Consider the following 27,248-nt stretch of genomic DNA (forward strand, 5'->3'; position numbering starts at 1 on the left):
ATGAACGGGGACGAGGCGCGGACGGTGAGGAGGGGAGAGGAAGCCCGGGCTCACGTGAGTGAGGAATCTAACTTTGTAAAGACGAAAAAGTCAGTATAGACGTTTAAATGCTATTCAGTGTTGTGTTTCTGTTGATACTGTCTCTTTTCATGGCTGTTGGGTACTTCTGGGAAGACGCCATTAAATAAGGAGATTTTTTTGTGTTATGATAGAAAACCGTAGCTTGGAGTATTGGCACGTGCTAGTTTTAAGCTAGCTAAGGAAGAAAATAAATGACAAATTTCATTTTTAAAAATTTGTTCTGATTTTTTATTTTTATTTTTTGCGCAGGACATAGGCTTAAATCACTGACTAAATTTAGGAGGAACAAGTAAAGCAAAAATTTAAAAGACAGGCTACAATTAAGTTCACTCTAAGGTTTTCAAAATAAGAACTCAATACTTTTTGATTCACGTGTTTCAGCTGAAGCACTCTTTGTTTAAAATTTGATACTTTGAAAAGTACCAAAGGTTCTTAATTTTTTTTTTTAACAATTTTTCTCAAACTTAAGTGCCATACGGCCCAAATTTGAGACCTAAAAATCTTAAGGGGACTACCAAATCCTTCATTCAACCATAACACAGGTCCACAGTATTTACCTGCTTGTTTTTTTATTTCATAGATGGAGGGTTTTCAAAGCACATGCTTAGTTTCAGAGACATTGACACCACAGAAGAGCGTTGGCATTGTCATTAATACAGTAATCGAGCCAATAGCTTTTATTTTGTTGAAACAGATTTGCGAATTCACCTGTATTTTCTTTTTCAATATTAATCTCTGAATGTGTACATTTTGACTCCATAAACCCTTTCATAGTTGTGCTAATAGTTGTACTATAATAATGCATAGTAAAATGGTTATTGGTCATCAGTTTATCCAGCCCCAGTCAAACCATGACACCAGTTTTGTACATCAGACGAAATACATTTTGAAAATGACACGTAGGTTAAATCTTCTGGCTTTGTTATTGTACACCACGGGCTTTTAAAAACATTTGAACATATAAACAAGTTTTTTTGATCATTTAAAACTTGATTTTAATTTTCAAAATTAGATTTACATTTTTGTATAAGGTAAAGGGCCTCTCGTGGCCCAGCTGGAGTAACCCCACACTTTGAGAAGCAGCTTTAGAATTAAAGTCATATTTACAAATAAAAGCCAAGCCACAAACACAAAATTTAAACTCAAACTGACCACTGTGGCACAAGGATAATGGATCTACGGTTTTGTGTTGATACGACAAGCCTCTCTTTCAAACAGTTTGCTGTTCTTGTGGCGTACTCCCGGCTCTTGCCTTCCTGGTAAAAAAAAAGCATTCACCCTTCCAGGTACCTACCCATCCCATCTTACTTGCCATTAATAAAGATGTAACTTGGTGCCAGTGTCACCAACTCTGAGAAAACTAAGCCTCGATAAATACTGTAAACAACAGCACCAGCAATACCAAACCTTATCTTAAGTATTTCCTCAGGACAATGATAATTACAAATGATCAGATAAATAAATGTGAAATTATCAAACTGTTACCTTGATATCAAAATAGTTCCATTTTTATTAATACCATACCTTTATTGTAAATCATGGACATCGCTGGTTTCAGTCAATATGATGAGATCAGTGTGGGAAAATTTACCTTTTTATCGATGATTGTGAACTGTAGCACAACAGTTTACTTCTTTAGATTTGAATGCATATTTTTATATCATGGCACACGTGATAGCAGTTACATGAGAAAACACTCTTGCATATGCATGGGAGAAAGCCATGAACTTAAATGTTGTCCTGAAGCACATTAAATGTTCTTATGGTCAGGGCAAACAGCCAAAGTTATAACTGAGCTATAAACCTGACAGAGCCTAGGGCTGCAGTATATCAGTCTCATGGTATGCAATGTAGGCCAGATTGGGTCATCATCAAGTCTTTTATATTAAGCTGTTTATAGTAACATTTCATTACTCTTTATGTATCTAAATCCTCTGGGAGGACCTGCTTGAATCCTTCAGTTCAAACAGACTTTTTGATACTCCACATCTTTTTAGAGCGATAAAAAGTATGTTGGCAGAAACCAAAGAAGTGGCATAAGTCACTGTGACTGCCTTTGTTACATAATTTGCACACCACTTGTTGTATGTTTATCATTAGTTTTCACCTAGAGAGCCTGTATTTGTCATTGTGTGCATGGCATTTTCTCTGGAACCTTCCCCAGATTAGGGCACTGCCCTCAACTTTAACTTGTAAAATGCTGGATAGATAGGTTGGAGCCATACAACTTTAACATTGTTGGAAATTTGAGGGAGAATTCTCTTTTCTAGAACAGAGACAAGGTTGTAATGTGGATGTCAGTGCTAGATTTCAAAGACACAAGGATTGAAAGCAGACCCTATAGTGTCCTGGGATTTGACATTTACAACAGAAACTGGTTTAAAATTTCAGTAAACCTGAGGCGAGTTCACACCTTTACTGGCCAACAGAGAATACAAGATCAAGGTCTGCTGTGAGGTGCTTCTGTTCTTTGTGTGCTGCAGGATTCATAACTCTACCACCTCTAACCAACTCAGTAAACGTGATCTGATGGTCAATGCCTAGACTGAACAATAAGGTGGATGGCACAACAGTAACCTGAAAGTAAAGCCATAATGTTAAGAGACTGGCTGCAGTATAGGTCATAAACCCTGCCTCATTCATGTTAACATATGGGACAGGGTTCAAATTATACAACCATAAACACATCAAACACATTTTTGTCGAACTCAAATTCTTTTTGGTTCTCTGTCTACAGACATTATTACCCTGATTTATGTTCTCATTTTTCCAAGAAGTTTCTTTTTCATTAGTTTTCCATAGCTTTCAGCCTGGTGCGGCCTGGAGGACAAAAGGCGGCTGTTGACGACTACATGGAGCTGAAGGACCAGCATTTTCTCCCATAGTTCTCCCATCCTTTGAAAGCAACGCAAGTTAACATCATATGGCAAACACAGTTTAACAGAATGAAACGGCTTGTTCTAAACAGGGCTGAAACAGAAAGGTTTTTAGACACGCAAAAATCCAGTACTGGAGTGTTTTTTCAGCAGCAAACTTCACAGGTATATTTTGGGAACCTCCAAGACCTTGTCTTGAAGGGGTAAAATATATGACCTTTAAAGCCCCTTCCAGAGGTTCGCTTTGGCGATGTCTCAGAAGTGGAGGATCCTTCCCCATGTACACTCGCCAGGGTGAAAGTCAAAACATAGCATGGGTTAAAGCATAGAGTACTAACCAGCTACCTATAGCTGTAAGTGAACAGGTATATCCACATCACTGTAAGCTGTCACTTTCTGTAAGTGTTTTGTATTTTTTAAAGTTGGTCATTTTAACCAAGCTAAGAGAATAATTATTGTCAGGATTACAAGAAGCCTGTTTGGTGTGATCGGCATAAAAACGTGTTCAGAAATGTTCTTGAAATTCTCCAGCTACTCAGTGGTAATCATGGCTGCAAACATTGGAGTGACAGTAGAGGATAATGTTTGGGTTGCTTCCCTAAAAGATCAGTTTCTGTGAAGTTGTGTAACTAGTGGAATTAGTGAGGCAAAAATTTGTGATATATAGTGTTTGTTTTTTTTACTTTTATATAATTTATTAGTTGAGCCATTGTTTAAAAGCTTTGTCATACTTAAGTTTAAGTTAGTATAATAATCTTTAGCATTCAGCCTAAGGTCTTGAGCCTCAAAGCTCAAAAATAGATACAACCATCACAGCCCACATTCTCGCCCTTCCCTTACCTTGGGGTTGATCCACTGGAGGAAACAGTTTTCCCATAACTCCTTCGTTGCTGCTCTGTCAGTCCTGCCCTCAGCTGTTGTAGTTGTCTGTCTCCGTGCCCAGGCTAGTTAACATCATAGATATGTTTGCAGTTTCTATTAACTCACACAATGTTCGGCAAAATTTCCTCAAAAAACTCTCGTGAAGTTCTGCCATTTTCCTAATTATTCTTCCTGGTTGTGTTTTGCTGCTCTGGTTTGATCTGTTAGCTAAGTTGCGCGACACAACACTGGAACAGGAAATAAACGTAGAGTACGAGCTGCATCCATATTTAAATGGATTAAGACTGAATCACAGCAGTGCTGATGTTCACTTTGCCTGAATACGCACACGTTTGTTGATGCTAATCAAAAGGGCTATTTTGGCTTCAATTTTGTACAGTTGGAGGAGACTGAGATGTATTACTCATTTTATTATACATACTCTAGTTGGAACAAGCAGAGTCCTGGCACTTCACTTCAACCACCATTTGAAATTAATTCAGTTATTCTGCCCTCCAGCTGTGTTTTGATATGCCAAAGTAATTGTGACACTGACACACTCAGTATGTTCAGGGTTCACTGCGAAAAGAATTGATTGATATTTTGAAATGTTTTGTTCTCAAGAACTTCCAAAGGATCGTTAAAAAAGAGCCAAGACTTGTTTGGTTGGGTAGTTAAATAGAAGTGTCCTCTTTCACCAGAAGTCAGAGAATGTTTTCCTTATTTCAGTGGTATTTGTATGACTCTATTACATGTGATCCTTTGTGGCTAAACCTCCTCATGGTTTGTAACAGTGATGTCATTACAAACTTCCTTGTAAACACCAAGGTTTACAGACCTATTACTGAAGAGAAATGAATAGGAGTTTGGCAAATGAAAGGTCAGCATTTCATAATGTTTTATCAGGGTTAAAGGAAGGCAGTGGTCTGAACTATGTGGATAAATGGTCCTGTCATAATGACCCAGATGCGTCAAGATTTTGGCATGAATGAACAGATCTTTTGCATGGCAGGAAGTGAAGAAATAAAGTCATGCCCAGACTAAAACGATGCAAATAAATTTTCCGCGACTGACAGTTTTGATCAGCTCAAATGATGATTAAACAAAGTGAATAAATGATTAGAGGAGTCATGTCAGGACTTTTCCTGGCTTTATAGTGTGGATTATATGTTTTGTTTCTGTCCTCCACTGTAACAGTAAAGAAAGTGTCTGTAAGTGGACCTGATCAGACTACTACTCAAAATCTGGTCCTTTTTCATGACAATGACACTCAGACTGACACTATGAAGCTGCCCCCTGGCTGTTCAGTGGGGGTTTCTATCTTTTTTGTGGATCCCTTTAATCTGTCTTTGAACATGAGCCATTATTTGAAATGTGCTTTCTTTTAAAAACCTATTTTATCTGCTTTAAGCACATTCAGAAGTTTAATTGTTTTTGCCTGATCCTGCCAAGTCAAATGTGGGTTAGTTGTGCTCATAGCGTGAGAACAAGAAGAGCAAGAGGAAAAAATGTCTAGGCAGGTATATAATTAAGCTAGCTTAGCTGTAGTGTTGTGGCTTTTTGACAGATGTACTGTATACTTAAACGGTTTCAAAGAGAGATCCGCTCTTAGGCTTTTCTATGTCAACTATATTGTTAAATGTCATGTTTGCACTGCTCACAGATCAACAAGGGGATGATTATCTACAAATATAACTAGTTAAATAACAGGGTGTTTTGCACACACCTGCGTGTTTTGGAAAACTTTTTTGTGGAAAAAGGTGACAAAAGGGAGGATGTGCAAGATTGAAGTTGTATTCACCCCTAAATGTTAGTCAGAATATATTTCTCAGGCAGTGGAATGTTCACATAACAACCTTGGAATAATCTGTTTCAACTGTTCGACTCATTTCCTGTGCGTATCAGTCTGTAATTCTTGTGTGTATTGGTGCTTGATTTTTTTGGATTTTTCCAAAAATAGTGGCCTGCACTTTCTGCTGAGGCCTGCTTGATTCCAGATTGACCCAAAGGAAAGTAGCTGAGCCACTTGCTGAACAGCAAACTAGCTGCTGCTAACCTTATGTTGTGTTAATAGCTGATCAAACTAAAAGAATAGAGTCAAACTGGGCTTCATGGGTATGAAGAAGATCTGCAAATGAAGTTGAAGTAAGTAAAAAGTTGCTTGACTTCCCTAACCATGTAAAGCCAATGGATTTGCCAGATCCCATATCTGTCATCAAGTAGATCAATCTTGCAAAAATACTGAAAAAATCAGCGCAATTTAAGGAGAACAAGGCTGTAGCAACAGGAAGGCTGTAAACAAAATATTTTTTTCTTACATATTGCTTATTTGTAACCAGTGTTCTCAAATTTAAAGAAAACATCCCCTCAAACCAAGAAAAGCATCCTGCTTCATTTTAATAATCATACTCACTCTTAATCCTTTTGGTAGACATTGAAATCAAATGTGGTTTTAGTCTACTTGCCAACATTTTTATCTGACACTGATTCTGTGGCAAAGATGACAAGCAATCATACACAGATAAAGAAATAATCAATATATGGCAAGCCATTTAAGTATTCGCAGTAATAGCAATAGTAGATATCAATAATTGCTTATTGACATGTTAGAATTCCAAGCCAACATATCCACAATGAAATTTTCACTAGTAATTCTAATTAAAGATATGTACAATTCATTTTTCACTAGTGGAAATGCTCATTGTAGATATCTGTAACTTAATTACAACAAGTCAAATTGTGCCATTGACTTCGATTCAAATTGAATTACAGATGTTTGTGATTCAATTTTTACACGTTGTAATTCAAAGTTGACATATCCATTATGACATTTTGACATGTCGCAATTCTAATTCATGATATCTTCAACTCAGTTCTCACTAGTAAAAATGTTAATTCTTGGTATCAACGATTCTATTCTTACTAGTGACAAAGTTCATTTATGATATCTACAATTGTTCTAACATTACAGAGATCATAAATTAATTCTAGATATCTAAAATGCAATTCTTACATGTGGAAATTACATTATTGATATCTTGACCTGAACCCATTTCAGATATCTGTAATTACATTCTTACATGTAATAATTATATTAGAGATATCTACAATTTTCCTTTTTGACATGTCAAAATTGAACTGTTGATATCAAAAATGGAATTTCCACATGTAAAAATGCCATTGTAGATATCTTCAAATAATATGGTAATTAGGCTACATATCCATAATAAAAATGGTAATTTGAGTATTGTCCCGCCCACATATCCGAAATGACGTCATTGTCCCGCCCACATATCTGAAATTACATTTCCACTAGTAACAATCCCTTTTCAACATGTGGAAATTCAATTGTAGATATCTGTAATAATGATTCTTATGAGTAAAAATTCAATTAAAGATATCTGCAAATGACATGTACAAATATATTTGTAACGTGTACAAATATATTTGTAACGTGTAAAAATGGTTTCACAGATATCTTAAATTAACATTTCAACATGTCAAAATGTATTTTTGACACCCACAGGTCAAGTGTCGATCAGAAAACTTTTTCCTTTTTCAAAGTAGTTGTTTTCATTTGTCAGAGTTGTTTATCAGCTTTACCTACACTTTAAAAATCATGTGCTGACTGATGTGCTGTTAGCATGAAGCTCGCTGTAATGGTAGATGTGTAGCTCATAAACTTAAACCTATAAAACATTTAATAGTCAGTCTTACACAAACATGATCATGTCTGGTGTTTGACATTTGTGTTATGTTTGCACAGTTTAGTTTACGCTGTAAACACTCCTGTTATATAAAGACGCTGTGCTTTGTTACATAAGTCACCACACATTCCTCAGAGCACTGCTAACTACCAATGTCACCAAGAGCCTGATAAATGAAGCCCTTTTCATCCCCCTGGTTTATCTGTTAGTCACTTATTGTCCTGAGTTAGTTATATACTGTGTGACCGTTTCTTTAGACACTTGAGCTGCATATTATTTTAACCTGGTTACTCATTTACATTTACATTTAGATTGTTGCCCAAATTTTCATTTCTTTCAGCAATTTAGATAAAAAAGGGAGACAAAGTGACAGTTCAGCCTGAAAATGCAAATATCAATATGCTGTACAGTTTGGATTCAGTTCTTTGTACAGAACTCTTAGGACATAAGAGAAATGTTCCCTTCATTTTTTTCTATTGTGTATTTAGCGCTGTAGTCCTGCAGGGGAGGCTAGCGGCCATATGCCTCCCCACATTGGCGCTGCAGCTCTGTGACTGGAGGAGAAAAGGGTTGGGCAGCTGGCGGGGGCCTCACCCAACCATGTAAGGCGAGACAGCCAAGCTTCCCACGCACTTAGTCACACGCAGAGCCAATGTGGATCACAGCTGCATGAACATCACCAGGAAAGGTCCCACGCTGCCTCGTCTGCCCAGGTAGATATCAGAGAGATCCTTTTTAAGGGAGAGCTAAGGGTTTTATTGTGGGTCAGAACAAGGTAAAGTGCAAGATGGTAGATGTAGTTCATAGTTTTGTCTGATTTTTGAGTGTTGGGTGTTATGATTCATTTGGTTATGTCATCAAAGTGAACTTCTCATATGTCAAACAAAGGGACAAAAATAAAAACATAAATTAAACTAGTCAAGAGAGAGATTTTTTTTATTTAAGAGGCATTTATTTGCAAGTCAGTACACAAAAACATTTCTTTTGGATTAAAATTTTTGCAAGTTCATCCTTAAGATATTTAGTCTGAAACAGTCCACTTTAATGCAAACACTGCTTTCAAATTTGTCAGACAAAATTGGCTTCAAATGTTTTAGAGCATCGTCCCATTGGTCACGTCCTTGTTGGTATGAGACGTGTATCTGTTTTGTGGTGTTGGTAACACATACCGTTGGCATTAATCACACTGGAGAAGATAATTACTGTGTGGCATGTGATGTTTGAAGTCAGATGCGCTGATTTATCAACAGGTTACTTTGCTGTTTTATTTGCTTTATGGTGCTTCTTATCATTCAGAGAGTCTGTAGTTACATCACTTGGTGATAAATTAACTTTGTTATGACTGCATTTAGAGATGGATGGATTTCACACTTTGCTGTGATCTCTGTTGGCACTAGTATGTGAGTTTGGATACAGGTGTTGTTGCAAGAGTTAAAGCACGACCTCTGGATGTTCATAAATTTGATCTCAGCCTTCAGAGAAGTACTGTAATCTGATTTCAGACACTAAAGACAGATGCCAGCAATAAAACAGCCATAGAGTTAACCATACCTCCATAACTGGGATGGACAGGTCTTGTTTTGATTGTGTGAGATCAATCACTAAATGAAGATACTCAAATTCTTGTTGAAGCACAAATGTCATCTCCATAGCAGTAAACATGACACACATTGATCCGATTTGTGGCTAAAAGCCAGTGTAAGTGATGTGATGTGACGTGACGTGTTGTTGCTTTCTTTTCTAAATGTCTCACTGTAAGAGACGAGACGTTGTGTCATCTTTATCACGTTCTCTTCTACAGTGATTCTCACCTGACTCAGGACACACCACCACCCTCCTGATGAGAAATCAACACCCAAATATGTGACAAATATCAAATAATCAAAAATGTTGCAGTTTGGTCTTACAGTAGTTTTAAAAGTGCATCATTACAGAGGGCATAGAGGGACATTCATACATTTTACCTGAATCCATTCCCTGCAATGTCATATGTTTAGATTGTTTTCTAGATAACTACAGAAATGAAGGCATTTTAAGGAAAAAGTAGCTCCAACATACTGAGAAAAGCAACCAAAATCTCCTCATTCTCACAGTAAAACTGAAAAAATAAATGTATGTGTGGCCACGTAGGGTTTCCTTACATCATAGATTTTTTGCCACGGATTTTTTTCCAGGCTTTTTTTTCCACAACCCACTGAAAACAGCTCTGCAGTCCACTTGAGAGCCACAGCTCCACCATGTTATATAACTGAGGTCTTCTCTGCTCTGCTCTTGTTCAAACTACATTTTTCTGAACTCTACTCGGAGCTACTACTGTCTTTGATTAGGCAAACTTTACTCAGTATTAAATCCCAGTGTTTTAGAGAATTACACCAATTAAAGAGGCACGCATACTTGTGTTTGGATACAAGAGGAAATTGTTGAAGCATTTTTCTTAACAAGATGCTCAAAATTATCTTATTTCCTCCTCTTAATCTGAGTTTCTGCTTCTCTTTGTATTTTATAGAAGAAAGCATTTTTTTTGTGGCTCATGGCTGGACCATGTAAGCAAATGTAGAAGTAACCTTGGATTTTAGGATACTATGATGGATATGTTTTACCATTTAAGAGAGGAAATCTTTTATCATGTGCATGTAAATTAATTGATAATGAAAATGAACGCTTCAGAGTAACGGTGTGCTGTAAATTTATCATGTTAGACTTTGATCTACCTAATGGGGTTCACATTTCCCAGCTTGAGCTGCTCAGTTAAACTTCTTTTCTTATCATGTCAATAAGAACATGCCATTAAAAACAACACAAAAGGCCTTACTTACTACCTGTCAGGGTTGTCACAATACCAGAATTTTATACGCTGATGTGAGTAAAACTTTAACGATATTGATATTAGTTCAGTCAGAAACACTCCATTCATTTAACCATTTTATTACAAAATGGATAAACAGCTTTATTTGGTGGAGAAGACTTTGACTTTCCACACAGCACAGCTAGAACCCCCCCCCATATGGATATATACATGTGTGACAAACATATTGAACACAATAAAATGAGTTCAAAAGCAATTAATCCATAGTAGCATGAATCTGAATATGCGGGTGCAACAAGTGTTAAGCTATAAAGAAGGAGGCTTGGATGCAGCAGCAGCAGTGTGGTGCATCATCATTAATGCAAACAGTGATTAGTGAGAATTAAGTTGTATTTAAATGTACTGCTGTGTGGAAAGAAAGAGCAGTGATTGACAGTGGGAGTTGGGATGCAATAATTGGGATCAGCTGGCTTTTTATGGCAGGGAGTGTGACTACCATGTCCTGTATGGACTAATACTCACTGAGCTTCATTTTTGGCAACATATCAGCAAAAATAGAAGTCCTCAGCTCCCAAATAATCTGTAATGTTTCTAATTATATATATATTTTCTAAATTTATTGCCCTTTATTGGACAGTGCATAGAGGAGGAAAATGGGGAATTACCTGGGGAATGACGTGCAGGAAAGGAGCCACAGGTCACGTTTGAACCTAGGCTGATCCAGGACATCAGCCTCTGCGTGAGACGCGACCAAACCACAAGATCATTTTCCCCCTCACACCTCCTTCATTGCTCAAAAAGACCGGCAGCATTTCTGACCAAAACACGCCAGCAAATTTCTGCAATCAAAATAACGTATTGGAGCTTGCTTGTAATTTTGCTGGATTCATTCCCTTCCTACGCACTATGAATAGATGAGGTTTCTTATTTTGAAGTAGACAAAAGATACTTGTGCCCAACGGAAAGGATGAGGGCTCAGTTGTTTCTCCAGAGGGCTTCTTAAATGATATTTTAACAGCACTTTTCAATACTATTCATCATCAAAATAATGCAATTTGTTTAAAAGCATGCAGTGATGAGTATTTTAAATATTGGACATTTTGACAATCCTCAAGAGAAAAAAAAGTTTCCCAAGAATTTAGCAGTATTACGTATTTGTTCCTGATCTCACAGAGGTCATGAGAATCTGAATAATGTGGATCTATAGCACAGAGGAACATCAATCATGTAAGCTTCCAGCTAAACACCATAATTCACTAATGCTGATATGATCTCTATAGCAATTTGAGAAGAGAATAATCACTTCAGTAAATGATTTTATATGTCAGTATAGTGCTCATCTCATTGAAGAGATACAGGAAACACCATTAATCACACTTAATCTTGCAGCCTTTGTTTTTTCTGTCTTTCTAAGAAACTTTAAGGTAACTACTCATGGAAAATGGAAATTAAGCGTTTCTTAAGCTGCACAGACAAGCCTGGCGGAGCGGCTCTAAGATGTTTTCCCCCTTGGCTTCAACTGGAGGCACAAAGTTATTTCACTGTTACAGCAGATAAAAGGGCTAATCACATTATATATGACTGTATTTCTAGTTTGCACTTGTCTGTGCACCAAAGGAAGATTATGAAACGAAGCAGATGGCGTTTAAGTTATATGTATTTATCATTGAACACATTACTGACTTGGGTTTGTGGAAGTTTTTTGTCATTATACTGATTTAAAGTTAACAGTTTAGCCTGTCTCGTGTTTTAACTGAACAGCCAAGGCCTGAGAGGTATGCCATGATTCAAGGTGTAATTTAACCTTGGAATAAGATCAGTTGCGTGGACTATTTGGCCCTAATGACACCTAATGAGCACTTTCAGTGGGAGTGGTTCATCATCAACCTCTCATTCTTCCATAGTCACTTTTTTGAGCTGTTGCTCAACAGTGTTTGTTGATTTAGGTCAGAGCTTCAAGACTCTTCTTTGAAAACAAGGTCAGCACCTGTTTTGTTACCATGCAAAGTCCTAGGAACCCAATTATGAGTAATTTCTTAATTTCTATAATCCAAAATTGCAGGCCAACTCCTGCATATAGTTTGAATGAGAGGTTTTCAAACTTATTTTGCTCAAGGCATACCTAAGATCAAGCCAAAATCTCAAGGCACAACATGTTCATATCTATGCAAAATAGCCTCTTTAACATACATTAAAGTATCTTCAGTTATATAGTTGTTCAGACTCCAATGGCACACCTGGACTAGCATCAGGCAACAAAGGCAACATTTCAGCAGCATAAGTTTTTAATGTTTCTGTGCTATTTAGACACATTTTTAATGTATACACTCCTCTGAAAAAAGTGCCTTATGAAAAAAGTGCCCTTGTCACACTAAGGTCATGTATTCTGCCTTGTGTCAAAATGTCTTAAAACTCATCATCTCTCCATAAGTGCATGTCTATAGGATCCTGTATGAACACGACCCAAAAATACCAGCCTAGCCAATCTGAGCTGGTTCAATTATCTGTATTCATAGTCTCATTCATGGACACTTTTCTAATAAATAGGATTTTATTATCAAGGTTTAAACAAATATATTGAGTTGTTTTAGTGACAGAAATCTGTCCAGATGAGATCACAATTAGACAGACAGAAGCATCTATAACAGACCTGGCTCATGTTATCAATAAAGAGGAGTGAGGAAGACAAGCAGACTCGCAGACATCACTGTGCACTGAACCTGCAGAGATTTTTATGAGATTTTTATGAGAACATGAGGCCATGGTCCTCTGAAAAATTAGTGGATTTCTCCCTTCGGGTGGGTAGTGAGTTTTTGCCCTAAGTGAAGGAGTTCAAGTATCTCGAGGTCTTGTTCAGGCTGTATCGTACTGTTTCTGTGAAGAGTGAACTTAGCCACAAGGCAAAGCTTTCAATCTACCAGTCGATCTATTATGTTCCAGTCCTTACCTATGGCCATGACCTTTGGGTAATGACTGAAAGAATGAGATTGTGGATACAAGCAGTCAAAATGAGATTCCTCAGGGGGGTTTCTGGGCTCAGCCTTAGAGATAGGGTGAGGAGCTCGGACATCCGGAGGGATCTCAGGGTTGAGCGGTTGCTCTTTCATGTCAAAAGGAGCCAGTTGAGGTGGTTCAGGCATCTAATCAGGATGCCTCCTGGTGGCCTCCCTATGGAGGTCTTCTGGGTCAATCCAACTGAGGCGAGAACCCAGGGCAGACCCAGAACTCACTGGAGGGAGCTGGGAGCATCTTTGAATCCCTCAGGAGGAATTGGAAAACGTTGTGGGGGAGAGAGATGTTTGGGTTGACTGTCTTTGCCTGCTGCTGCCATGACCTTACCTTGGATAAGCAGAAAATAGATGGATTGATGGGTGGACTGAGTACAATATACTTCATTAATTTCCTTGGGGATCACATCCCTTGCAGGATGTCCAACCTTACCACCAACTACAGTGTCTTCCTGTTGGAAACACTGGTATCTCTCATCAACGTATGGTACTGTATCATATCACATTGATCATTTCATATTGTACCATTGTAAAATATCATAACCTATCACATCATATCATAAGATCATATTGTATCAATCATTCATATTGCGTTATTGTAACTCCTCATATCATGAGTAATAGTATCGTAACTTAAAGCATCCGACTGTATTGCATCACCACGTTGTGTCTGAAAATAAGGCCTGATGTCCTTTCAGATTTTCCCTGTCAGCTGTCGTTCCAGTTGCTAATAATTGATGAGCATTCTAGTTGTTGAAAAAAAGATAAAAAAAAAAAAGTAGCAGAATGCCGTTACATCATTTCAGTTTCAGACCCTGAGTTTGACATCAGAGGAAAATCACAACTGTGTGATGATGTTAAATGAGCAGAAACTGTGTTGGTATAGATTTCACAGCGGCTGATCTCACAAGGCCGACATAAAAGGCAGCAGTTACTGTTATGTGGCTGTTTGACCCAAACACAGTGAATTTGCTGTTTTATAAATATAAAATGCATAACAAGAAAGAAGCTTCCCAGAGATCCATGGTGCATGACATGACAAATCTGGAACTAAATAAAAGGTTCCTGCTAAGGATTCATTTGAGGGCACTGAGAACCAAAATTGACATATGATTATCTTAAAATGTAATTCAGTGAAATTCCAGATGACTTTTTGTGACTTGTTCTGTGCGTTTTAGAGCCAAAAATGTAAACGTGTCAATGGAGTCTTGCAGAAATGCAGCAGAATAGCGTGTGGTGAGATGCAGAACATTGTGTCTCTGTGTACAGTCAACACCTCCCAGGGCGTGTCTGTCCCATAATCCTCTTCTCAAGAAGCCCTCAGGCCTTTTCTTCCTCAGAGGGAAATGTCAGGCCGTCTGTCATTGCCTCGGCTCTGATGGTTTTCAGATGCCGCAATTACACATAAAGAAATGCCACTCAGGCTAAACCCATGAATCCGTGTTTGACTTGCAAAGCGAGAGCAGACCTGGTCTCTTACGTAAGTAACCAAATGTGTTTTCCACATGTGGCACGCCGGGTTGCCCTTCTTTGTTTTCTGAGCCCTACATTACTGTACTGCAAGAGTGTCAGCATGATTCACAGCAGGCATGTTCACACACAGACTAAAGCCATAAACTGTTTCCACCCATTCACATGCAGGTCTGTTCTGAGTGTCACTTTGGAGTTAACACATTCAGACTATACTATACAGTTATTCAAAAGTATAAAAAAGTAATAAAACTTCAGATCAAACTTTCCAACTAAAAGCTGTTATGATGACAGAGAATGGTGGAGGTCAAATTCAAACTCCCAGGTTTGCAATTACTGGTATTTATCAAGAGCTTTATGTGTTTTATCAGATACCAAAATAATATTCATGTATACAGAGCAGAAGATTATTAGAATCCTTTCTAGCTGCAGCATTGTTGGAGCTTTTCTTTGTGAGGTCTGCAACAATCTTACAGTGTGATAGTGTCGTGACATTTTGCTTGTTAAAATAAACATAATATTAACAAGCAGGACATCATTCAATAAGGCATCTTGCATCATAATATCTAACAATACAACAGTAGCTAGAACGTGAGAAACATTACCACAATAAGACAAAAGACAAAAGGAGGTGGTACCAGCCCTTGAATGATTGCCATTATGCAACAGATTGTTATTAAGTGTTACCATACTCAAATCCACACACACACACACACCCACACACACACACACACACACACACACACACACTCACTAAGAAAAGACTAACATAAATTTTAATCGTTTTAATTGAGAATACCCCGACATAATAGGCCTACATTCACTTTTTCTTGACACAAGATCAATGTATAAACTGTCCATTATCATGATGTCTTATTCAGGTTTAAAGTCATTGATTTATGATTTTTTATTTTTTTTTAACTTTTAAACTTTTTAGTTTTGGTATTGTAAAATTTGGTTTCTTGTAAATTTTTTTACTTTAAACTGTTGTAAATTTATGTTGCTCAAAACTTGAAATTCAAGAGTTCTAAAATTAAAATTTAAGACTTTTCAAACACAGACATTTTAAGTTTATCATGTAAATATCTGACTTCTAAAAGCCTTACATTCTGAGTTTGTTTACTAAAATACAACTTTGTAATCTCATATATTTCATTTTTTTTTCCGCCCCCAAAAATGGCCTTTTTCGCAAAAATTAACAGATCCTTCGTAATTGTTCATATTTTAGGGTGGCAATGGCCCAAATACATCATCATTATGTTTCTTATAATAATTTGAAATATATATATATCTAAATTTAATTTTGACAGCATCAGAGCAGACAGGGTCCCACGCCCCCCTGAGATCTTTGGCGCCCCCCTAAACCCCAGGTTGGGAAACACTGGGCTATAACATCTCTGATGCAAGAACAGTTTAACACTGGTATTTCTACACAAATTTCAGGTAATGTTGCACCTCCTGTGATTTGAAAATTGCAGCAGACCATATTCTGAATTAATCTAAATTTTGATTAATTTTCCCAGCCTGAGTTTTGACCTCAAACAGTACAAACTATGCAACAGATCAAACAGAAAGGATAAAACAAGCCTGTTTTAAAGAAGTTTCTGGATTTTCTGGCACTTGCCTGCTGCTGGCATTTTCCCCCTGAAACACAGGGCTCACACAATAGCTTACATCTTTGACCATAATGTCTAAGATGGATTTTTTTCTTATTTACAGGGTAGCCATATTGAAATTATGTGTTTATGAAACCCTCACAGGTGTCACACAGGTTGTAGCTGGAAATTTTCTCATAAAAATGTGTTTTTCAGAGTCACATTTTTGCAGTCAGAGGTATTTTTACAAGTTTAGCAGGTAGGGGAAACTGTGGCACAGTCCATAAAATGCAGGAGAAACAGATGTGACGCCTGTTTCTTTAAACACACTGAGAGATTTTCTTAAAGTCTTCATCTTTGACATGTTTATGCTAGGCTCCTGTCGGTTTTTAAAGTCTTAAAATGCCTTAAATTGGACTTTTTAAATTTAAAGCCATGAAGTCATATTTTTACATGTAAGTGGTCTTAAATGTTAGAAAGCAGTTTGGCTTAGATGAGTCTTTATTCAATATTTATTTTCTACTTAAGTTTATTTGATTTGAATTATTCTTTTTTTCCAGTATGTGCTTGTTGTGTATGTTGTGATAAATATCACTATTGATAGAAAAAGACATTAAAATGCAGAAATGATCAAATATAGTTGTGTATGACCAAAAAATCTTTGTCCTATAACAATAGGCATCTCATTAAGAGTGCATTAAACCAGATAATTCAGCTCTGTCCAGTTTGCCAAGAAATCTCACGTCTTATTTTTGTCCATTGGCCACAAAATATGGTATTAAATTATCAGCTCAGATCTTTAAAAGGTCTTGAGAAAACTTAAAAATATGAATGCATATGCGTAAGTTTAGTTTGTTTGGCATGTGAGTTCTGCATGTATTCTGTCTTCTGAATGGCTGTTCAGATTGTGTCTTTGTTTTGTTGAGGTTTGAGGTAAACTCACATGAAAAATGTATCTTTTGCCCCAGCATATTTCACACTCAAGCCCTCTGAGTACATGACATATTTAAATGTCACCTTCAATAGTTGCTGTCACACAGTTAAGTGCAGAGACATTTTCTCACACAGTACAGAGAGGCATGAACTGGCTCACTTAATAAAGCCACCTCCTCACACACCTTTAATAGCTCCTGTCAGGACAGCACCTGTGGTTACAGAGCAGGAATGATAAAGAGGCAATGACACGTTCCCTGAATACCTCAGCCCATTGTGAGCTCTGTATGATGACAACGCTCTAATAGCAACTGTAATGATAGTAAACATGGATTAGTGGCACAACACGTTACCTGTAGTTTACACCTAGGAAATAATACGTTATAAAGCCATCAAACCAGAATGATATTTTTTGTATTTTAAATGACGCCTAAAAGTTAAGGCTCAATGACGGGACTTTTTTCATTCAACCACTCCTGTTTTCCTTAGGAAAAGATCTTCTCTGTATCTGAACTTCAGCTAACACCATGGTAGTGCCGTCATCATGATGCCAGTCATCGGGAGCCGGTCAAGACCACAGCTGAACATCTCAGCTCTGTGTGACAATTTAAAGCACTTTGCTAACCACAGAGGAGCTAATGCACTTCTGACAGTTACAGACAGTTCAAAATCATGTGATGCCTGCTTCTTAATATAAAAGAGACATTTTAAAGCTGATGGAAATATTATATCATCCTAACATTTGATCCATCTAGAAACAGGCAAAGAGATGGAGCAGGGGCAGGCCTTTAAGCCTCCTGGCAAACAGCAACAGTAGGTCTATATGGTAGTTGTCCAAGATTCTGTTTTCCAAATTTGTCCACAATAACATTTATAAGAATAACTCTTAGTCTCAATAAAATGAAAACACATAGATGTACGATATTATTGGCATGGTAACAGTACCAGCAGATATGGTATTTGCTTCTGAAGTTAATTATAAGAATAGGCAGATATGAAGATTTTGGCCGATATTTACAGCCACTATTTCAGCTGTAACTATAAGTCTGTATTGGCTGCAGAGATCGGATAGGTGAATGGAGTTTTAGGGAGGATCAAGAGACCTGCATCTGCTGAGTGTTTTTTCTTGGTTCATTCACAAAGTGTGCTTGAAGGACTGAAGTTTTAGGCCAAACTAAATTTATATACAGGTATCAATATCAGTATCGGCTAAAATGAATTGGTAAACATCGTCATATTGGCTATCTGCAAAAATTCAACATTGTGCACCACATTGCACCACTAAAAATGGAGGCTCTAGATCCCAAGTTAATTTTGTGAGCCAGAATGTTAACATTTTGTTATTTCTGCTGTTAAAATAGTCATTTTAATACTCATTCAAAGGAATTTCTAGGCTTTCGCAATCACCAGCTCCAAGAAGGAACTATGGGAAACCTTTGCAGCGCCTGCATCAGCGGATAACTTCAGACTTTATCATCTCTGTTCATGATAATAACTCTTTCATGTGTAGACAAATGTTTAAAGCAGAGTTGCAGTCTGAAAATCAGCAGGAAAACTTTTTTTGCTCCTTTCTGCTGTCCACATATTGTCTTATTTGTACTCTTGGTTGTCTTTTTGCCTAATTACTTTGATTTATTTCATAAATGCTGACCATCCAATGTATAATTAATGATTAAAGCAGCTCTGTAAATGAAAAAGGAGGCATCCGCCCTGAATAATGACCTCTAATATCATTAGAATCTTTAAGGCATTCACTTTAGGGTGGAGGCGCTCTTCAACCGCTATTATATTAACACACAGACGTATGAGCCTGTAGACAAAGCAGCATAACACAGAACACCTCATAGACACTAGGATTAAGTTTAACTGAAGCTGCTGATAAGATAAAAATCAGTGTCTTACATAACTCACCTGTGCCTGGACTTTTTACCCGGAGTTCTTTGTCAAAGAGCTAAACGGTTTGTTTTCTTTGCACACTGAAAAAGCAAAACGATTTGTGTGAAGTCGTACCTCAGCTTTCTTAAATGGTTGCTGCCACAGAGGATTATGTGAGATGTCAGCACACGTTTGTGTTTACTTCAGGGAAAGGTTGGGCTTTTCTTTGGGCCAAAAGGTTAGCTTCATTTAAGGACCAGGCAATTTTACTTTCAGTTACTGTCGTCTACTTTTTCAGGCTCAACAAAGCAAATTTTTTGTCTGTGACACACAGAGATCAGGTTTTTGTTTTGTTTTGATTTAGTTTTTTGTCTGCTCCAGCTCGCCTTAAAATTAGAGCTGTCGGTTTTTGGATTCTAAGCTTTATAATCAGTCAACAATAGAAAATTTCCTGGATGTACTTAAAAGCTGCCTGTAAATGAATATCAGCTACATGATGCAAATTTGGAGGATTGCATTACAATGTTAAATTTGATTTCGTAATTCTTATCATAACAACCAAGACATACTTCCAGCGAAGTCTGCTGCCACTATCAGGGCTCTTTCTGTCTCATCAGTAAAATCAAAGAGTTTGAAATTATGAGACTCATAAACAAATACAAAAGTATTTAAGCATTTAAAGGAGAAGATTTGTTGTAAAAAAAATTCAAAAACTTCAGAGAAAATAATTCACTTAACTATTGGAAAGAATAAACTGTACAAAGCCTTTAAAAGAAGTAAAATACAGAAAGGGAAGAGCATTTACTAACAGAATAGACCTGAAATAAATCAAATCCCCATACGTAGAGAAGAAAGCATGTAATAGAAAACAGGAAGCATGCTTCATCATCAGCTTCAACCAGTGGATTAACATGCAGGTATAATAGCTGTTGGCACCTTAATGCAGTAAAATTAAGCCAACTATGAGTTACCCTCACACAAAACTAGCAAGGTAGTGAACAAATACTCCTTGGATTTAATTTGGATTTAGGGGAAAGTGTTGCAAACATAAGAACTGCGAAACACATAAACAAAACAGGAAATAAGAATAAAAGCATGCTACTGAGCAAATGTACTCAAATTTGTGTTTATTTATCACTCCTCATGTTGTTATCCCAATATTGACAATGTTAATGCTCATTGCTTATTTTCAGAAATCCTGCAGACTAGCAATAAAATACAAGAGAGAGAGGATACCAGAAAATAGAAGTGACTCAAAGCTCCTGCGATGAGTCTTCAGCTGGATGTTCAACATTCTGAAATTAATATTAATATGGGGCACAGATGGCCCAGTGGTTAAGGCATGCCCCATGTACTGGGACGGCCCAATTTTGAGTCTGGCCTGTGGCTCCTTTCCAACAAGTTTCTCCCCCACTCTCTCATCCGCTTTTCTGACACTATCCACTGTCCTCCTTTCTGAATAATGGCATAAAAATCCCTCAGAATGTATCTTTGATTTAAAATTATATAATGTATTTATTTAAAAAAAATCTAAATTATCCACGGTATATACCAAAAGAATTTCATAGAAAAAAATATAAATTAATGCATGCCAATAAAATAGAATAGAGAGAAGTTTAAAAAGCAGGATGAAAGAGATGTGAAAGGATGAACTTTTTCCTATTGGCTTTGAAGTTCTTGCCGTCCTTACTCGTGCGATTGGTCATGAGTATTACATATACCGTGGCTTTTATTGGTTCATGTTGACCAAAATAATGTCTGTAGATACTCTTTATAACTTGACTCTTCATATTTGATTTAGGTTGTCAAAGCAAACATGAAAAACCCCAAATCCCATTTCTGTTTTTCTTGCTTTGAGGGTGACTCATCAGTCACTACGGTTTCAGTGTTTGTATTTCTGTCCCTCTCTGGACTGAATTGGTTTCATTTTCTCCAGCGGGTGTTGTGGGGTGTTTGGTCATGATCACCAGACTCTGCCCTGAGGATTCAGTGGAAACGTCTCCTCTGTGGTGGTTGCTAGGTTTTACAGTTTTAACAGTGAGGCATCCACAGAGGATCTTCACTGTGAGGAAGTTTTACAACCAGAATACTCTGTCCTTCTCTTGCTCCACCCTCTTTTTCTCTGATGACTTTCATATTGAGGGCCTCTCCTTTCTCTTCATTGGTTGTTTTTCTCACAATACCCGCCACTCCTTTTACTCATCTAGTTCCTCTTATCCTCTCATCTTTCATTTCAGGGTCCATGCAGGCGGCTTAGACTCACACTGCAAGATCAGGACCAGTCTGGCTGCACCTCCGAGCAGAACGACACTAAGGTGAAAATAAAAGAGGGGAAATGTTTTGTTTATAGTTAAAAAAAAAAGGAAATTCACTCAACTTTTTTTCTCAATACAGGAGAGCAGCATAGCAGTGGTGTTGCCACAGAAACAAGAGGAGCAGGAGCAAAAACCTGAGCTCATCACACCTACTGAAGACAAAGTTGAAGTCATAAAGGTTTGTATGTTTTAAGGAGCTGGACTTATGCCTGACTGTAGAGTAAACCAGCTTCTCTGTCTTATCTAGCTCTCTCATTTACTGACTGTGTAATCCAGGTTTACCTTGAAGGCCGAGCTGAGACAGCAGAGAGCGTCAGGATGCTGACTGATGAGGTGTCGCAGATTCAGGAGGTCAGTGTGTGAGCTCAGTAAACATTGACAGTGACTCAAAATTCAGCTGTTCGTGGAATATATTACACAGTGTGTGTTTATGTGAGTGAACTGTTTGGGTTACATAAGGTGAAGGACATAGGTGTGTTTCTCTATAACATGCTCTTCATTTCATATGCAATGTGTTTTCGTTGGTAGGTGAGGTACTGTCTGAAGACTCTGAGGGAACAGATGGCAGCCAGGCAGAACAGCAACAACAACAAGGTACCAAACTGTTGCACCTAGAGGAAAAAAATTCAGCTTTAGCAAGAGGCCTGGAAAAAATGTTGGGGAACCACTGGGCTGAAATAAGTCTGGAAACAGACTAAAATAGAAGCTTAGTGTTAGTTTTGTTGACCTATGTGGACAAACTTGTACCATGTATCGGATGTATAAAATGTACTTTTAATTCTTAGATTTTCATCAAAACTGTTTATTGTGACCTGCATACTGCAATGACTAATATGTCTCTATAAAGTGCGGAGACATGCGCTGTCATGACCAAAGAGGAACTGCCTTCATAACACACAGAAAAAGACCAGCATTATATAATATCTGCCCCAATTCATTGTTTATTGCAAGTGACCATTTCACTGCTCACAACATACATAGCTACAGCGACTAGGCTGTCAGGGGCTGGCACCACTTTTTACCCTATTTTATCCCTCATAATCCTGCATGTATAGAAAACAGGGGTGTAGTGAAATCTTGTTAAGTGCTCGTTTCATTGAAAAGACCCATTAATTGTAGACAAAAGTGACCAGCGCTTGTGGGCACTGTGAGACATTAAAGTTAGCAGAGGTGCAAACCGGAATGGCCTTCGCAGATGGTACAAAACGTTGCTGACTTTGCATTCAAGAGGACATTTATCCCCTCAAGGACACCCCCAAAAACCGACTGAGGCTTATATACTGGTGCGCCCTATAATCCAGATTTTTTTACGGTATGTCTGAGCTCTTTGCAGAATTGTCTTGAGTTTGAGTAAAAGTTGTTTTCTGTTGTCTTTAAACAGTATACTCTGAATTTTGGCCTTGAAAATGTCAATTAAGGCCGTTTATGCAGCCTGCGGTTTATTGCCTCATGTGACAAGGACCCATGCCAGCTTTTACAAGCATTAAAAATAACTACAGAGAAATAATCCGTCTTGTCACTAATAGTCTTGTTTGCATAGAAGCAGCAATATTAGTATGTCTTTGGCTTTAATACTAATGACAAAACCAACAGAGAGAATGCTGATTGTTTTCTATGTCATTGTATTTGCCTGTCACAAAATGAAGTGGATTTGGTGTAAATTGGGGTGATTAGGAGACAGTATTTTCTGGAAACTTCCAAGATTTACAAGTTTTTATACTACTAAAAGTATCTTAGGGCTATTTGCCTTTATTTGGAAAGACGGTTAAAAGAAGACTTGAAATATCAAGAAGGAGTAGGGAAAAAAGTGCTCTAAAACGGTGCCAGAAATGGGATTCATTCCTGCAGTCAGTATGTCAAGAGCTGTAGCTCCAGTAAATGGGCACCTGTTTTACCAGCTTAGCTTAACCTGTACCTGCCTTATCACACGTTTAATGTATGTATGATATTTTTGTCACGTATTGGACAGAATAAAAAAAGAGACGATTCATCCTGCCAAGTGGCCCAGGCCCTAAAGTCCCTTATAGGGGTTTTAAGGTAAAATTTGCAAAGCATATTACAATAACAGGCATGCAAAACTCAGTTTAAACACAGACTTGAAAAATCATTAGTAGAAGTTCTTTATAAATAAGACTTTAACTCTCAAACTTATCTCAATCCAAACAAATGAGGTGTATAATCTGAATAAAGCCTGCAGCTCCTGTGGATGCCCTCTGTGTCTTTGGAGCACATTGAAGGGTAGCTCACAATATCTTGTTTTTCTGCAACTCGTGCAGTCATTAGACAAAGGTTTTTGCCTCAAGGAACTTTAGGGTATTTGTTCAGCCTTAGCTTTTATTGCAACATGGCAACAGAACAACACTTCAAGTTTTCAACAACAGGGAGGCACCCTGGCTCACACAAAATACAGTCATTCCAAATACTAACTTTGGACACTTTAATTTCTTTACATTTCTGTTTTTAAGCTGCAGTGAAACTAATATTTGTATACTTAATGTGTAAAAGGAAGCAATAACCTCCAACCAAACTTACTGACCGCTTCTCTTTCCTTCAGTATCCAGTCAATGGCTATACAATCAACATGCCCAAAAAACAACCAGTCATCACCAACGGCAACACCATTCACCTCGAGTCAGACACTCAGGTAAATTCATAACTTTGCCTTTTTTCTTGTATCCACCATTTTTTGCTGTCACTCTAATGATTTGATCATTCATCTACTTAAACTACAACCATGGGAAGCTGTGGAAACAAATTCCAGCGGAAAATGCTTCTAGATTTAGACTAGAAAACACCTGGCCTTCCAGCTGTTTCCCACGTACACCAAAAAACTGCCTACTGCTGTGGAGAAAATGATGCTAGGCTCCCTGATGCTGATGACAAGCTAAGCCCACACACAGTGCAGAGGATCACTAAATGCACACACTCATGAGTGCACATGCAGTATTGTATTTCCCCTGCATTATACCAGACTCAGCACAACAGCACATCTACTGTAACACAACACCCAAAGATGTGGGGTGAGCAGAAAGGGAATGTGCGTTTTGTTGCTCTCCATACACACTGACCTCTATATGAGGCATAAAGGTGAGCTAGGTATCAGATTACACAGCAGTGCAAAGAGTGTTGTTTTTCTAGGGAAAGTATATCACCTGAGGGCCAACTCAGAGATAATTTGTGCACAGTTTAACAAACATCTAGCTTCTTCCCTCTGTGTTTCCTAGGCAGGAAACACAGAGGCAGCCTGCAACACAGCAGCCACTCTCATCTGTTCATTTGCCCCCACCCTACCCTCAGGTTTAAGTGCCCTGCCAGATTAAGCCTAATTGAGCACGTCACTTTCTGTCTCTCAGGTCGAAGATAATCAGGAGGAGAGTGTAAGGCTCAGGGAGGCGACTCGGCGTCTGTACGCTCAGCTGAAGGACATGGAGAAGAGGCACCAGGAGGAGAGGGAGACACTGCAGGTTTGTCTCACGAGATGAGTAACATGACACGGTTTCCTGTCTGCAGCTCTGACTCAGTACCCACTCACTCGCTTCCTCTAATGATCCTCATTATCCTTCAGTCGTGTATCTGTGGGTCTTATCCCTCATCTTGTGATCCTCCTTCGTTCAGCACATTCCGCTCCAGGTTGGGTAGGGACACCGCACACAGAATCGCTTTGTATCATCGGCTGATCTGCTTGTACTGTGCCGCTGGTGCTGTAGTCTTTGAACTGGGTTAGTGGAACAAACACAGTTATAGTAACACAAATGTGGAATCATTTATACAGTTTAGGCTCTAACCTGTCTTCAGTTGTTTTGTTAAATTAATAGTGAGCAGCAAAAATAGATTTCAGGCGTCATTTAGACAAGATGGAGCCATTTGTAAATTACATAACATCATCATTGCAGTTCCTAAGACACAATGTGCCCTGATCTCTTTTATTAACCACCAAAGAGGAAGGAGTCACCAAGTTCAGGAAATCAAAAGGCGCAATGACAAAAGAAAACATAAAAAGTCTGTTTTTTGTTTTTTTTTTTACAACTTGAATTCACCATGCACCAAAAAAATGAAGCTTCGTGTCCTCTGCAAAGTCTGAAATTATCACTGATAAGTATAAACACATCAGAAGTCTTGATAGAAAAACTGTAAGAAAAATTTAACTTCCGAGGATGTGAATTTAGGAAAAGGGGGCACTGACGTGGACTGTTTTGTTTGCAGAGCACAATTATATGTCTGTATGTGCCCCAATTCTTTGGTTTATATTTGATGAAAATCTTTGTTATTTACAAAGCTTCATAGAGCTTTATTGATCCCATTGTAGAAACTTTGGTTGTTACAGCAGGTAAATGTTATGGACAGAACATATTGTGATTTTTAGTCAGACCTTTAGATGTACTCAAAAATTCAATATTAGCAGCGATAAGAAACGATTATGCCTATGGGAAACTGGTTAACAGTATGCAATGAACACATGAAATCAATATTACCTGCAGAATGGAATCTACACAATATTTTGTGTATGAACTTAAGAAATAAAAACTCACTGTATATTTTCATTTCTGCAGCCATGCTTCAAATTCATGTTTTCTATTGGGAAATGTCGGTACATTTAAGTACATTACAGATTTACATTATCCCGTGCGAAAGCACTGCAGCAAACAATGACATCAGGGTGTAATTCATAATTAACAGAGGTCCATAGGTAATACTAATCCTGTGCTAATAGTAATTTAGTCAACACTGAGAGAGCAGTGCTACCACTTGTATAGTTGAAAGCTTTTAAGGCTTCAGCATACATAAGGTTGTCCACAAGTGCATCCTAACAAGAATATTATTAAAAATGCTCCTTAGTAAACTCATCAGCAGCACTTATATGTTTGTGTAAGGCCACAAACCACAGTGGTTATTTAGAAATAACCCCCAATGAGTCCTGAAGTCTTTACACTTTCTGTTTTATTTCACAGGCTGAGAAAGAGGGGTATCGCGTCCGGCTGGCTGAGCAGACTGAGCAGCTCCAGAAGGCAGAGCATCTGTCTGAGGAGAGAGGGCAGCAAGTGGAGGAGCTGCAGAGGCTGCTGGGAAGCATGGAGATCGAAAGCGGCGTCCTCAAAGAGAAGATAGCTGCGGGGGAGGCAGAGCTGCTGCAGCTTCAAGCAGACAGAGAGGAAGGGGGGGAGAAGGAGCAGAGGTGAGATGAGGAACAAAGTGATGGAGTAAAGTCCAATCAGCAGACGGAACAAATAATGATATGAATCAGCCAAATCATGTGGATAAACGAATGACATTAGCCGCCCTGCAAACAAGTTTAATGTTCCTGTGCTTATATCAAGACATTAGATAAAGTTAACATGAATAACATGAACCCTGTTATAAGAATCATACAATAACCTCTCCTGGCATTCTCTCAGTTTAAGGCTCACTTTGATATAAATTTAACAGACTTTCTTGAATATTTTTGTGTTTGCAGATGTGAAGAGCTGGAGAAGGAGGTGGCAATCCTGAAGGAAAAGATTCATCACCTTGATGACATGCTAAAGAGCCAGCAGAGGAAAGTCCGCCACATGATTGAGCAGGTATTTAGCCCCACAAAAAGCAGGTTGACTTGCATCCAAAGGTGTATAGTTACATACATGTACACACAAGCACTGCAAATGCACTCCATAGTGCCCACAAATGCACAGGAAGCCATTAACGAGGAAATTAGATTTTGACGAAGAGGACGGATAAAGTGTAATT

The 27,248-nt window shown here is 38.1% G+C and overlaps 1 protein-coding gene across 1 annotated transcript in view; it reads left to right on the forward strand.

Annotated features, from left to right (window-relative positions):
• The window catches only part of tuft1b (tuftelin 1b), a 30,950-nt gene continuing 3,702 nt past the window's right edge, over nucleotides 1-27,248 (forward strand). The window contains exons 1-10 of the mRNA XM_041808597.1: nucleotides 1-54; nucleotides 8,086-8,238; nucleotides 21,450-21,527; nucleotides 21,607-21,705; nucleotides 21,804-21,878; nucleotides 22,056-22,121; nucleotides 24,082-24,171; nucleotides 24,881-24,991; nucleotides 26,477-26,700; nucleotides 26,980-27,085. Of these exons, the coding sequence (XP_041664531.1) occupies nucleotides 1-54; nucleotides 8,086-8,238; nucleotides 21,450-21,527; nucleotides 21,607-21,705; nucleotides 21,804-21,878; nucleotides 22,056-22,121; nucleotides 24,082-24,171; nucleotides 24,881-24,991; nucleotides 26,477-26,700; nucleotides 26,980-27,085 (1,056 nt within the window). The remainder of the gene's footprint in view (nucleotides 55-8,085; nucleotides 8,239-21,449; nucleotides 21,528-21,606; nucleotides 21,706-21,803; nucleotides 21,879-22,055; nucleotides 22,122-24,081; nucleotides 24,172-24,880; nucleotides 24,992-26,476; nucleotides 26,701-26,979; nucleotides 27,086-27,248) is intronic.

This window comes from Cheilinus undulatus, linkage group 16 (genome assembly GCF_018320785.1).
Source record: "Cheilinus undulatus linkage group 16, ASM1832078v1, whole genome shotgun sequence".
In the NCBI taxonomy this organism is placed as follows: Eukaryota; Metazoa; Chordata; class Actinopteri; order Labriformes; family Labridae; genus Cheilinus; species Cheilinus undulatus.